The following is a 14006-nucleotide window of genomic DNA, read 5'->3' on the forward strand; positions in this document are numbered from 1 at the left end:
CCTGGTTTAGTCGAGTTTTCCGCCATTTTCGTTCAGTGGCGCGTGTTTCCCTCTGGAGGTTGCGAGTATCGGTAGTGCGCCAGGGCTGGGGGTTAGGAGGTCGGTTGCGGCGGAATATTGGTGGAGCAGCTTTCTCTAGGGCTGATGAGAGAATTTGGTGATACTGAGCTGCAGCAAGATTAGGACAGGTTAGGGTGGGGAGAGTGGAGGATAGGCCATGGAGGGAGTCAGCAAGGACGCCAGGGTTGAGCTTGCGTAGGTCTCGCTGCCATCGACCAGGTGGGTGGGCGGGTAGTTTGGAGGTGCCTTCCGTGAGGAGGTTGAAGGCGAGAAGGTAATGGTCTGAGGGTGGAAATGGTGCGATGTCGAGGTCTGCAATGGTGGTGGATTTAGTGAATATAAGGTCGAGAGTGTGACGTGCAGTGTGAGTGGGGGCGTTGGTGTGTTGTACTAGGCCATGTGAGTCGGCTATGGTGAGTAGCCGGGTCGCAACAGAGTTCTTGCTTTCATTGATGGGTATATTGAAATCCCCGAGGATGATGGTGGGGAGGTCAGAGGAGAGGGTGTGTGGGAGCCAGGAGGCAAGGTTGTCGAGAAATTGTCGTGTGGAGCCCGGAGGGCGGTATAAGACTGCAACAATGGCTGGGAGGGGATTGTAGAGGCGGATAGTGTGGGCCTCAAATGATGTGAATTGTAGGGAGGAAGGTGGAGTGAGGACACGGAATGTGCAGGATGGGGAGAGGAGCAGACCCACCCCTCCCCCGGTCCTGTTGTCTGGTCTGGGGGTGTGACTGAGGTGAAGCCCCCCGTATGAGAGGGCAGCCTCTGCGGCAGAGTCAGAGGGGGTGAGCCATGTCTCAGTGAGTGCGAGGATGGTGAGGGATTTGGAGAGGAAGAGGTTGTGGACCTCTGTAAGTTTATTGCGGACGGATCTGGCATTCCAGAGACCGCAGGGTAGGGGGAGCATGTGCTTGTGAGTGGGATGGATGGAAATGAGGTTGGGGCGAGGATGGGTGTTGAAGTTGTTTGTGGACAGAGGGCTGTGAAGCGGGTCAGCAGGGGATGCTTGTCTGGCAGCAGGCTGTGGCCCAGGGTTAGGCGATATATCACCAGCAGCAAGTAAGAGTAGGAGGGAGAGAGTAAGCAAATGTGAATGGGATTTAAATGTTTGTGAGGTTTTTAAGCTGCTGGAGGGAGAGAGAGATTTCAGGAGAGCTAACAGTTCATGAGAAGCTGAGTAAGGTGAGCAAAGCAGAGCAGATGAAATGAATATGGAGTGAGGTACACTGGGAGGATGCATATTGCAATGCAACTTGTAGATGTTTGCAGACAGGCAGAACATAAGAAAAAGTGCAGTAAACATGGTAAGTGTCAATGATTATCAGCAGGAAATTTCCAACTCCTAAACAGTTTATATGAGTATGCAGTTAGTGCAAGCAAACCTGTGTACATAAAGAGTCTACTTGGTAGTGCAACATATGTCCAGCAGTGGCATTTTGAGCAACAGCATTGGAGGCAGTTGTGGATGCAGAGTAGTAGTTTCCAGCAGAGTCCTTTGGCTGTTGAATCCTGTTTGAATTCCTGGGTGAATTCTTGGTAAATTCTTGGTAAGTTGTTGCAAAGCACTTTGTAATAAATGGCACTTAGGAATTAAATGGCACCAAATGACCTAGGCCACAAGTGACCTTCTTGCAGCGTTTAAATAGGTATGATAGCTGCCATGGCTGAAATGGAAGTGATTCTCAATTAGAAATTGAGAAAACAGTTCAGCTGGGGATGGGAGTGGCTACCAAAAAAACAGGCCTGTAATATCTATAATGTTGTCGATGCAGAACAGATCGGAGATTTAGGAAATGATTGTCAGATCCTGTCAGTAAGCACACCCCCCCCCCCTTGAAAATCCTTGGTTTGACCCTGAAGAGAGTAGAGGTTAGGAACTTCTGTCAGGTTTTTACATGTGCATGAAAAAGAGGTGATCAGTAAATTTACCAATATTCTACACAGTTAAAGGTAAATTTATAAAATTCAACATAGTTCAAGTGGCAATAATGATAGTACAATACCTGTATGATAATATTGATTACCACTAAATCTAATCCTATTCTCACACCAAACCCTCCCCCTGCCGTTGCCTAACCTTTACCACCCCCCAACCTAACACTTAATCTCTCCCCCATCCCTAACCCTAACTACCCCTCTGCCAATGCCAAGCCCTAAATCACTCCCCCCACATGTCTAACCTTAACTGACCACCCCTCCCCATACGCCTAACCTTAACCACTGTCCACTACACCACCCACACCTAACCTTAAAGAGAATCTGTATTGTTAAAATCGCTCAAAAGTAAACATACCAGTGCGTTAGGGGACATCTCCTATTACCCTCTGTCACAATTTCGCCGCTCCTCGCCGCATTAAAAGTGGTTAAAAACAGTTTTAAAAAGTTTGTTTGTAAACAAACAAAATGGCCACCAAAACAGGAAGTAGGTTGATGTACAGTATGTCCACACATAGAAAATACATCCATACACAAGCAGGCTGTATACAGCCTTCCTTTTGAATCTCAAGAGATCATTTGTGTGTTTCTTTCCCCCATGCACTGAAGTTTCAGGCTGCTCTTTTCTTCCTGGAAACAGCTTTGCCCTTGTTTGTAATTCCTCAGTATGTGAAAGCCCAGTCAGCTCAGAGAACGATTTATCCAGCTTGTAAAAGATAAGAGAGAGAAGAGAGAAGCTGCTCTAATCCTAAATAACACACAGGCAGTGTGCATAAAGGAGAGTTCATAGCAGAACCACAACACTGAAGAACTTGGCAGCCTTCCAGACACAGGCCGACAAGTCTGACAGGGGAAAGATACATTGATTTATTACAGAGACTGTGTTAGTAGAAAGTGCTGCAGTTAGCCAGAACACATTAGAATAGCTTTTGGAACTTGTAGGATGATAAAAAACAGGATGCAATTTTTGTTACGGAGTCTCTTTAAGGCCTCTTGCACACTGCAAGTGATTCCGATTCAGGTTCCGTTTTCTAATCAATTTTTACATCCGATTCAGATTCCGATTTGCAGTTTGCTCCCTGCACACTGCAAATCAGAATCTGAATCGGATGTAAAAACTGATTAAAAAGCGGAATCTGAATCGGAATCGCGTGCTGTGTGCAAGAGGCCTTAAACCTTCCCACATACTCCTAACCTAACTCCTATCCGTTCCTGTCAAGGTCACAGTGCCCTAGAGAGCATGAAGAGAACTCTCTTGCTATCTTGTGATGGTTACAGGTGCAATAGAGAACATGACAAGAACTCCCATCCAATCCTGTGATGGCCACAGGTGCCACAGAGAACATGAAGAGAACTCACATCCCTTAACCACTTGAGGACCCACCCTTTACCCCCCCTTAAGGACCAGCGCTGTTTGTTGTGATCTGTGCTGGGTGGGCTCTGCAGCCCCCAGCACAGATCAGGGTGCACGCAGAGCGATCAGATCGCCCCCCTTTTTTCCCCCCTATGGGGATGATGTGCAGGGGGGGGGGGGTCTGATCGCTCCTGCGTGCAGGCTAGTTGCGGGGGGGGGGCACCTCAAAGCCCCCCTCCGCGGCGACATTCACCCCCCTCCCTCTCATACCTGTCCCCCCCGTGATCCGGGCTGCACAGGACGCTATCCGTCCTGTGCAGCCAGTGACAGGACGTCCCCTGTCACATGGCGGCGATCCCCGGCTGCTGATTGGCCGGGGATCGCCGATCTGCCTTACGGCGCTGCTGCGCAGCAGCGCCGTACAATGTAAACAAAGCGGATTATTTCCGCTTGTGTTTACATTTAGCCTGCGAGCCGCCAACGGCGGCCCGCAGGCTATTCACGGAGCCCCCCGCCGTGAATTGACAGGAAGCAGCCGCTCGCTCCATATCACTCTGGCGATGCAGTACTGCGTCGCTGGTCCTGCAGCTGCCACTTTGCCGACGCACGGTATAAGCGTGCGGTCGGCAAGTGGTTAATTAAGCATCTTAACTTAGATGAGAGTTAGAGAATTTTATTAGTTTCCTTCAAGGAACAATGCATTCTGGGAGGGATAGATGTTTCGGAACTGCCACTACGCCCCCCACCCCTTCCTTCCCATCAGTGTGCAGGAGGAGGGTGTGCCTGAGCTGACACTCCAACCAGGAAATTACGTAGGAAATAAATACAGTATGTAAGGCTCCATATCACTCTCACTTCTGGTGTCCTTTAAACTTGGACTTTGAAAATGGCTTTAAAGAACTACAAATATCAGCCTTACCTTGATACATGACCATATTGAAAGGGGAAACGTAATAAGGACCAACAGGAAGGAAAAGAAGATGAGTACATATCCAAAACAATCGATATCCTGGCTTCCTAAAAAATAATAATAATAATAATTGTAGATACAACACTGAGCACTTTATGTAGCCATATCAGTTTGCATTTTTTCCCTGAATATAAACAAAGTTAATTTACATAAAAATCTACCTGATTAACATGAAAATCACATGCAATTTTTTGGGGCAAAATCCCTGTGTTCCTTTTAAAACAATCTCCCCTCTTCTTTGAAACTTTTGCAGTAGCTGCTAAATACTCACTCACCCTAGAAATCTTTAGCAGGGGAATGCAAAATAAAAGTTTGTCTTCTTAAAGCAAATGGGAATCATTTTAACAAAAACAAAAACAGCCAGACACTTACCTAAGGAGAGGGAAGGCTCTGGTCCTATAGAGCCCTCCCGCTCCTCTCCTCTCTCCTCACTTTGGAAGTTATCAAGAGCTGAGTCCTCCTGAAGCCAAGCAGCCCCATACTGCGTAAGCTCGAGTGTGCGAGAGAGGGTGCTCGTGAGTGCGAAGTGGGGATTGACCCGTCTTCGGGACTCGGGTTCCCAAAAACTTCCAAATTCTCCTTTCAGCAGCGGAGAGAGCAGCGTTTGACCAAGTTGGTTGAATACTGCTTCGGGGGAGTCAGCCCTGGAACGGGGACTGAGAGAGGAGCGGGAAGGCTGTGATGTTCAGGAATGTGATAATTCAGGTTGAATTCAGCATTTGATGTTTCCCACGATGCATCACTGCTGAATATGCAAATCATACTTTGTTGTCCTTGTCAAATGCTCACTCCAACCTGAAATATCGCAAATACCTTCTGTTTTAAGAAGGCAAACTTTTGTTTTGCATAACATTTTAGTAAGAGGGCTTTTTGGATCTTTGTAGCCCTGTACACACTCCTAGTAGTTCTGGTTCACCATGAGCTTGCTGGGTAATATGCAACTCTGGGTGTTTCAGGTCCTACTCCATAGAGCCACATTAATCCATGCCATGCACTGATGATGATGAACCAATCTGAATCAGTCTGTATGCATATTGGATTAGTCTGGCTCTGTAATATTAACAAGCTGACATGTCATTGCAGTCCAATAGTTTGGGAGGTGTGGCTAGTTTACAGGGACAACAAAGGATGATTTGCATATTCAGCAGTGATGCATCATGGGAGACATCATGTGCTCACCACAACCTGAATTATTGCAAATATCTTCTGTTTAATTGGTTTTGCATAACAGCTTTAGTAAGAGGGTTTTTTTTGTTCTTTGTAGCCCCTTACACACTCCTAGGAGTTTTGGTTCACCATGAGATTGGTGGGTAGTCTGTAGCTCTTAGCAGGGGAATGAAATGGATAATATTTTATTCAACTGTTGACCTGCCATCATGTTATCATCCACAACTCAGTAAAGCAAAATGTGGGACTCTCAAAAAGTCATTTTGAGGCCAGTTTCACACTGCAAACCGGTGGTAGCGGTGAGATCGGATGATTGCATCACACTGCAAAGCTAAAAATAGCCTTTGGGGATTTCCGCGTTAATATGCAGTAATCCCCCTTCTAGCTGACAGCCAGGCAGGAAGTAAGGGCTCTTTCACATCAGACAACGCAAACAGGAGCCGTTCTCCTGCACGCGTTGTCTGCCTGCGGCGTGTCGTCGGGTATCTGCGGTGCGACGCAATCAGCGGCGGTAGCTGGTAATTAAACCCGACGGAAAACGCCGGCTCGCGGGTGCGTTGGAGGAAAAACTGCGCCCGGGTGCGTCGGAACCGCAACGCATCGAATCGCAGCGTCGAATGTGAAAGGTAAAATGAAAGTCTACGGACTTTCATCTTACCTTGGTTAACGCAAACGGCTGCCGTTTGCGTTAACGCACAAAGTCTGCCCTAATGTGAAAGAGCCCTAAGACTTTCTAGCACTCCCTGTGCCTGGAATGAAGTGTATTTAAAAATATGCTTACGCACATGCGTGCAGCACCGCTGACGCAAAAAAAAATTTGAAAAAAGCTGCCGCATGTCAGCGCACGTGTCGCCCGACAATGCATGGATGCTCTTGTGGAAGATGCACCACTTCTGGCACATCGCATCATATCCAGTGTGAAAGGCCCCATAGACTTTCATTGCCCTAGCGTCAACCTGTGGGAAAAAAGGGTAATGCACCGCAATACAACTTTCCCAGTGTGAAAGGAGCCTGAGGAGTAGGAGGTAGTATGTGTGTTCTAATTCAGGACCACATGGTTCGGCACCCAAACAGATACATTTAGCACAATTTCAGCATGGAACAGCAAGACAGGGTGCCTTTCATTTGACTCCAATATGTCTTCCTTCCAGCTTGGATAGAGGAAGTTTTGGTGCTAAATGAAAGGCACCCTGTCCTGCTGTCCAGTGCTGAAATGGTGCTGAATGCATCTGTTTGGGTGCCGAACTATGTGGTCCTGGATTAAAACACCAAACCCAGTACCAGGAATGGATACAATTCAGTGTTCTCCCCCAGGCTCTAATTTTGGTGAGCACCCGTCTGTCATCAGCTCACCTCCTCATCCATCTCCTAATATGCTGTAAGCAGAGTTGTGCCGACTCTGTATTCCCTCATCACACCCCAACCGGCTACTTTTTCATGCCACCTAGCTAGGAAACATTTCTGAGGAGAACACTGCAATAGTTTATCTCATCAGCTTACATTCACCTCAGGTTTTTTTTCTAATTAGACCAATTATGTATAATCACTCAGTAGAAAGAAGACAAGAAAAGAGATATCTTACCAGGATCTGTCTCCGATTTCTGAGCCTCCGCAGATCCCCCTGGCTTTTCCCCATTATAGATTTCCTCCATGCTTGGGTAGATTCTATTTGTCGGAATGCAGATCAGGCTGGGAGGTTCTGGAACACAATCATCACTCATTCAGACTGAATTCTTAGACAGCTTCAAAACCAACCTAGATGTTCCCCTAAGACGTGCTGAGTGTGGTGTCCACGCTACTGGATATAGTCACAAGTTGTGGAATGTACGGAGGTCTCCCAGAGAACTTACCTATGCTGACACTATGGAGAATGGGTAAACAAACAGCACACTGTAACTAAGATATCATATTCATACCAATGACAGCTTTGGTAACGTAAGCTTTGGCATTATTATTTAATGACAGTAGATGACACGAACATGGATCATCCCCTCATAGGAGAATGACCATCTCCACTGGAATCGAATTACGTGTTTCTTCAGCTGACGACGTTAACAAATGCCATTATTAGCAATGACTTTTTAATAAAGTTTGGAAAACGAATTGATTTTGGTTTTGCTGGGTTTTTTTTTTCATGTTTTCCTGCGTTAACCGATAGCCGTTTAAAAAAAAAAGACAAAAGCCCCAGAAAAATCGTGGACTTCATTTTTGTGATGGATTGTATTTTGAAACAGATCATTCAGATCAAAAGAAAAGATTGTTTTCAATCCCTCCACTGCAGTAAAAGATCCAAATTAATCTCAGAGTGGAAGCCAGTTGTGGTCGTATGTATGGAAAATCCGCCATACCGATCTTTAACCAGCTCGGGTGGCGGAAGTGAGAATCTATGCTGCACTTGCGACTCTTTATGGCTAATGCATGTAGATACTACCTTGTGGCTTTCCTCAGTCCCGAGCTGATCATTGCTTGCCGTGGCTGCAGAATTGGCTGTCATGTGATCACTGAGCTTCATCCCATGGGTAAGGAGACAGTTTCATTGGCTCCTTACCAAGTGATCACTGTGAGCCAATCACAGTGATCACAGACAGCAAAATGAAAAAAAAAGACTGGTTCATACAGGGGCCATCCCTAATCGGTTAAAGAGGAACTCCAGCCTAAACAAACATACTGTCATTAAGTTACATTAGTTATGGTAATTAAAATAGATATGTAATATAATATCTTACCTACACTGTTTTAAAAGAACAGGCAAATGTTTGATTTCATGATGGCAGCCAACTTTTTGGTTGAAAGGAGGTGACAGGGAGCATGAGACACAGTTCCAACTGTCCTGTGTCCTGAGCACCTCTCCCAGTTGCTAGGCAACGTGAATAACAACATAGGAAATCCCATCATGCTCTGCACAGCATCAGGGAAAAAAAGCCCTGGCTTTTTTTTTGATGGGTGGAGCTTAGCTACAAATGCAGCGAAAAATGATGCTTTGGTAAGAAAAACAAAGTTCTGATGCTGTGAAACCTTTTCAGTTCTGCTGAGTAGATTTTTAGTCCGGAGGTTCACTTTAAGGAACCAATCAATGAAGTAATAATTTAGCCTGCTACTCCGTTTTCATACAATACAATCTGAATAATTGGAACGAAAAAATTATAATGATCATTGAAGAAAAATTGTACCATTAATGGACATTATTAAAGCTCTGGTTGACCATACTGGGTTTTCTGTAGTTGGTAAAAGTGAATAGAGGGTTGTTTTGTGATTCTTGAGAAATTGCTTTTGGATAAGATATTCACTGGATTCAGGGATCCGTTTAGAACAATTAAAGGTGCCAGCTAGTGAGCAGCACTCACTTTCCAGAGCAGAGTAGACCACCTGATCCTGCTTAGCTCCGCCCTTTGCTGCTGATAGATTAACTCTCAGTGGCCTGCACTACAGCTACATGTTACCTGAGTATTATAATCATCTTATTCCGTTCTCCCTGCCTTGCTCAGTGTGTAATACAGCCTTTAATGTACTCCAAAACTAAGCAGGATATAGCGGTTGACATATTTATTTTACTTTTACACAATGCAAGTTACCTGGCAGTCCTGATGATCTTCTGCCTCCAGTACTTTTAGCCACAGACCCTGAACAAGCATGCAGATCAGATGTTTCTGACTGAAGTATGACTGGATTAACCACATGTTTGTTTCATGTGTGTGATACAGACACTACTGCAGCCAAAAAGATCAGCAGGACAGCCAGGCAACTGATATTGTTTAAAAGGAAATGCATATGGCAGCCTCCATAGCTCTATCAGTTCAAGTGAAAACAAACTGCCCCAGTCACCTCCTTTTTTTTCAATAAGGCTGCACACCTTACCAAAAAAAAGAAGAAAAAAAAAACAACAACCAGGCATACGAATTGGCAGTAAAGATGGTCGGAATTCCTGAATCCCGGATCCACCTCAATTGTCAATTACAAACAAATCCTACATTTTGCGGTACCTGAGTTTGCATTGGGATATTGGAAAATTGTGATTTATTGTGAACATATTTTTACATTAACCACTTAAGGACCAGGGGTTTTTCTAATGATCGGTGCTGCGTGGGCTCTGCAGCCCGCAGCACCGATCAGGAATGTGGCCGGGAGATCAGACTTCCCCCCCTTTTTTCCCCACTAGGGAGATGTCCTGCTGGGGGGGTCTGATCGCCGCCGGCTCTGTTCGTTCGGCGGGGGAGGCTCCTCCGCAGCCATTTCCGCCCTCCCTCCGCTCACCTCCCTCTTCACTCGTAATGCGCAGGACGGAAGTCTGTCCTGCGCATCCTAGGATAGGCTTTAGCCTATCATATGCCGGCAATCCCCGGCCAATCAGAGGCCGGGGATCGCCGACCTACGTCACGGCGCTGCTGCGCAGCAGTGCCGTGTGATGTAAACAGTGGGGATTTCTTCCCCGCCTGTTTACATTTCGCCGGCGAGCCGCGATCGGCGGCTCTCCGGCTGTTCACGGAGACAGCCTCCGTGAACTGGCATGGAAAGGCCGCTCGATCGTTTCCATGCTATACCACTAACGACCCGCCGACGCCTATCGGCGTTAGGCGGTCGTTAAGTGGTTAATAACCAGAAGGTTGGTTGGATAGTGGATAGTGTAATGGTTAAGGGCTCTGCCTCCGACACTGGAGACCAGGGTTCAAATCTCGGCTCTTCCTGTTCAGTAGGCCAGCATCTATTCAGTAAGGAGACATTGGGCAAGACTCCCTAACACTGCTACTGAGAGTGCTCTAGTGGCTGCAGCTCTGGCTTTGAGTCTGCCAGGAGAAAAGAGCAAAATCCTACCTAATAAAACCCCTGTGTCTCTGCGTCCCATGTCTGTGTGTGTGTGTCCCTGCATTTGCACTACTGCACATGTGCCGCGGGGACAGCTGTTTGGATGGGAGCAGGACAGCCAAGGGGCCGGGCAGGCATGCGCAGTGAGGGGCACGGACGTGTGGCGGGGCGCGCGCATCCGCGCTGGCTGGTGGCGATGGAACTAGAGCCTGTTATTAAATGGGCTAAGGTCCCCATTAAATGATATTTGTCTTGCTAAATATGTTTAGTGTGAATTTGTTAAAATATGTTCTAAATAGGTTATACTTTTGTTTTAAAATTTTGCATAGAATTTTCCCATTTCCCTTGAACTATTTGTGTGAAAAACCAAAACAAATTTTTTTTTGAAATTTAGATTATATGAAATTCTGTGAATTGCAATTTTCAATTCTAAGTAAGGGCCCGTTTCCACTAGCGCGAATCCGCATGCGTTGTCCGCATGTGGATTCGCATAGCCAATACAAGTGGATGGGCCTGTTTCCACTTGTCAGTTGTGCTGAGCGTTTTTCTGTGCAGGATTTTTCTGCACGGCAGAGCCATCAGAATTCGCTTGCGTGTGGAATGCAGGTTGAATCGCACGCAATGTATTTAATAGGGAAGTCGCATGCGGTTTTGGCATGCGGTTTTTCCCACGATTTCGTGTGCGATTTCGCATATAAACTAATGTAAAGTCACACAGGCAGTGACATGGTTAAAATTGCATTACCCTACCCTATGCAAAATCGCATGCAAAATTCGCAGCAAAACCGCATGCGGAATCGCACCCGCATGCGATTTCGGCAGCGGTGATTATGCGGCGATTTCGCACCGCAATAGTGAAAATGGGCCCTTATGAAATTCTGCTGCAAAGGAATTTGGAATTCAGTAAAAATCTGTGCATTCTGGAGCCCCACTGAAGAGTCACTGAGTGTGGCCCCACCCTCATCCTGACTGAGAGCATCCTATACAGTAAATCCTTCTGCTTGGAGTGGCTGCTGTGGAAGGAAAGAACCCTTCAGAAAGATGAAGTTCCTGCCCCCTGCTGGTCAATAAAAGTAAGAAGCATTCCACAAACTCTATTGTAGATACTGGAAGAGTTTTCATAAGTTACCATAGTTTCCATCATTGCCATGACGATCCTGGCACCTATCCTTTTAAATGCTGACAACAACAGTTCTCAAGTGATTAGAGCTATTAGTGTTGCACTCCTAGAGGTTGTGGTTTGAAGCTGGTGGTTTCCGAAGCTGGGCGCCAGCGCCGCTATAGCAGTATGCTCTAGTGCGCGGGGGGCGCTGAAAGGTAACTCAGGGTTCCAGCGATGCCTAGACACCAGGCACAGATTTACATCACAGGAGCCTATAGGCACAGATGTCCTGGCACCTTAGACTTTGCCCTTTATAAACCTACAAACCCCCACCGAACCGCACCACAAGTGTGCTGGCTAGCCCAGCTGTCACTCCTCCCTTACTTCCCTTGCCCATCACAGGTGCCTCTTAGTATTATTAGGTAGCCAGAAGTACCTTCAATACTAAGTAGCTAGAGGTGCCCCCAAGTATTAGGCTAGCTAGAGGAACCTCACTATTAAGTAGCTAGAGGTGCCCCTGACTGAAGAGAGATCTCGTCAGTGAAATGCTGAGAGTTAGGTGAGTAACCTCTCATTTACACTTTCATCAGGACTCTGCATAGGGAAGGAGGGTGTCGCTTGGGGAGGAGAGTGAGCCGCCCTTCCATCATTAGGCGCCTGTAGGCCCGTGCCTACAGTGTCTTATGGTAAATCAGGCCCTGCTAGACACCAAATTATTTAACGCTCAAATTACTGGTGGCATTAAATACTATTCCCCCTCCGAGTCGTATTTAATGACGCCAGGAATTTAAGCAGCAGCAGGGAGAATTGTCATTTGGCTCACCCTGTGCCCAACTTACTGGCAGTAGAGTACCTATACAGACGTTTCTGGTCCACTATGAGCTTTCTGGGGGACTTTGTAAGTCTCGGTTGTCCAAGTCTTACTTCACAGAACCATATTAATCTATGTCTTAAGGCTCATACACACATCAGACTATAGTCTTTGGAAAATGAAAGATCACAGACCAATTTTACCACCCTTCATGTAGTATGAGAGCCATACCTACACAGTCTTTTCTATGGAGCTGAACTCCACATCAGAAAAAAAATCTTTGCAAGATGCTGCACACAGATGCTGTACAGACACAAAAGATCAGTATCTGCAAAAGATCTGTTCCTGCCAAAAATCCATTCCTGCAAATTGCAATGATAGTCTATGAGATCTGCAGACCATCATACACACAAGATTTAACTAGTGTTGGGCGAACACCTGGATGTTCGGGTTCGGGAAAGTTCGCCGAACATGGCCGCAATGTTCGGGCCGAACCCCGAACTCCCCGAACATCCCGCTTTTGGGGGCCCTATGGGATTGCAGGCATAAGGGGGGAGCATGCCCCGATCGCGGGGGGGGGGGGTCGGAAATTCCCCCCACCCCCTCCGCTAGCGCTCCCCCCTCTGCCCGCTTCCCCATACAAAAGTTTCAGGAAGTACTGGTCCGGTGGTAGTGGGTGGCTGGCAGATGAGGGAGGCCGGGCAGCGGGCGGTTCAGCAGTAGTACGGTACTACTGCTGAACCGCCCGCTGCCCGGCCTCCCTCAACGCGTCACTCTCCGGACTCCTCCTCCTCAGTCACTCACTTCACAGTGCCGCCCACTGCCAGCCACCCACTACCACCGGACCGGTACTTCCTGAAACTTTTGTATGGGGACGCGGGCAGAGGGGGGAGCGCTAGCGGAGGGGGTGGGGGGAATTTCCGACCCCCCCCCCCCGCGATCGGGGCATGCTCCCCCCTTATGCCTGCGACCCCATAGGGGGGCAGTATTCGGGGCCCTGTTCGGCGGCCAATTAGTAGTTCGGGGCGAACCCGAACTTAAAAGGCCGAACACCATCAGGTGTTCGGCCGAACTCGAACATCACCCGAACAGGGTGATGTTCTGCAGAACCCGAACAGTGGCGAACACTGTTCGCCCAACACTAGATTTAACTGACATTCATCTGCAGATCAAGCAATCATCCGCAGATCTGAAAATCCATCCTGGTGGATCTGATCTGCAGATGAATGTCAGTTAAATCATGTGTGTATGATGATCTGCAGATCTCATAGACTATCATTGCAATTTGCAGGAATGGATTTTTGGCAGGAACAGATCTTTTGCAGCTACAGATCTTTTGAGTGTGTGCAGCATCTTGCAAAGATTTTTTTCTGATGGAGAGTTCAGCTCCATAGAATAGACTGTGTAGAATATGGCTCTCATACTACATGAAGGGTGGTAAGATTGGTCTGTGATCTTTCATTTTCCAAAGACTATGGTCTGATGTGTGTATGCACTTTTACACTGAGGAGGACCAACAAGTGTGAAACAGCAAGTTGGCTTATTATGGCTCTGAAAAAAATAATAGGTTATAATAAACATGGTGTAAGCCAGCAGATCTGGATGTGTGTCTTGCTTTTAAGAGCATAAGATAATTTGCATATTTAGAAATAATGCATCTTGGGAGTTCCTTCCTGCTCGCATTCAGCTGAATGATAGTGAATACCTCCTGTTTTAAGAAAGGTAAATTTATATCTACCATACCCTAAAAAGACACTGAGTAGTAAAGGCTCATACAAACGTGCAACTAAATGCACGAACAATCATC

The 14006-nt window shown here is 46.8% G+C and overlaps 1 protein-coding gene across 2 annotated transcripts in view; it reads right to left on the reverse strand.

The window, feature by feature from the left end:
- LOC137545010 (stomatin-like) overlaps positions 1 to 14006 on the reverse strand; it is a 36123-nt gene that overhangs the window by 21541 nt on the left and 576 nt on the right. The window contains exons 1-3 of one of the 2 annotated variants that reach the window (XM_068266122.1): positions 8213 to 8280; positions 7069 to 7185; positions 4269 to 4366 (exon numbers count right to left, since the gene is read on the reverse strand). In XM_068266122.1, the coding sequence (XP_068122223.1) occupies positions 4269 to 4366; positions 7069 to 7138 (168 nt within the window). In that variant the 5' untranslated portion in view covers positions 7139 to 7185; positions 8213 to 8280. Of the gene's footprint in view, positions 1 to 4268; positions 4367 to 7068; positions 7186 to 8212; positions 8281 to 14006 lie in introns of those variants that run through there. The other variant, XM_068266121.1, reaches the window with a different exon arrangement.

Source organism: Hyperolius riggenbachi, chromosome 2 (assembly GCF_040937935.1).
Source record: "Hyperolius riggenbachi isolate aHypRig1 chromosome 2, aHypRig1.pri, whole genome shotgun sequence".
NCBI classification, from domain to species: Eukaryota; Metazoa; Chordata; class Amphibia; order Anura; family Hyperoliidae; genus Hyperolius; species Hyperolius riggenbachi.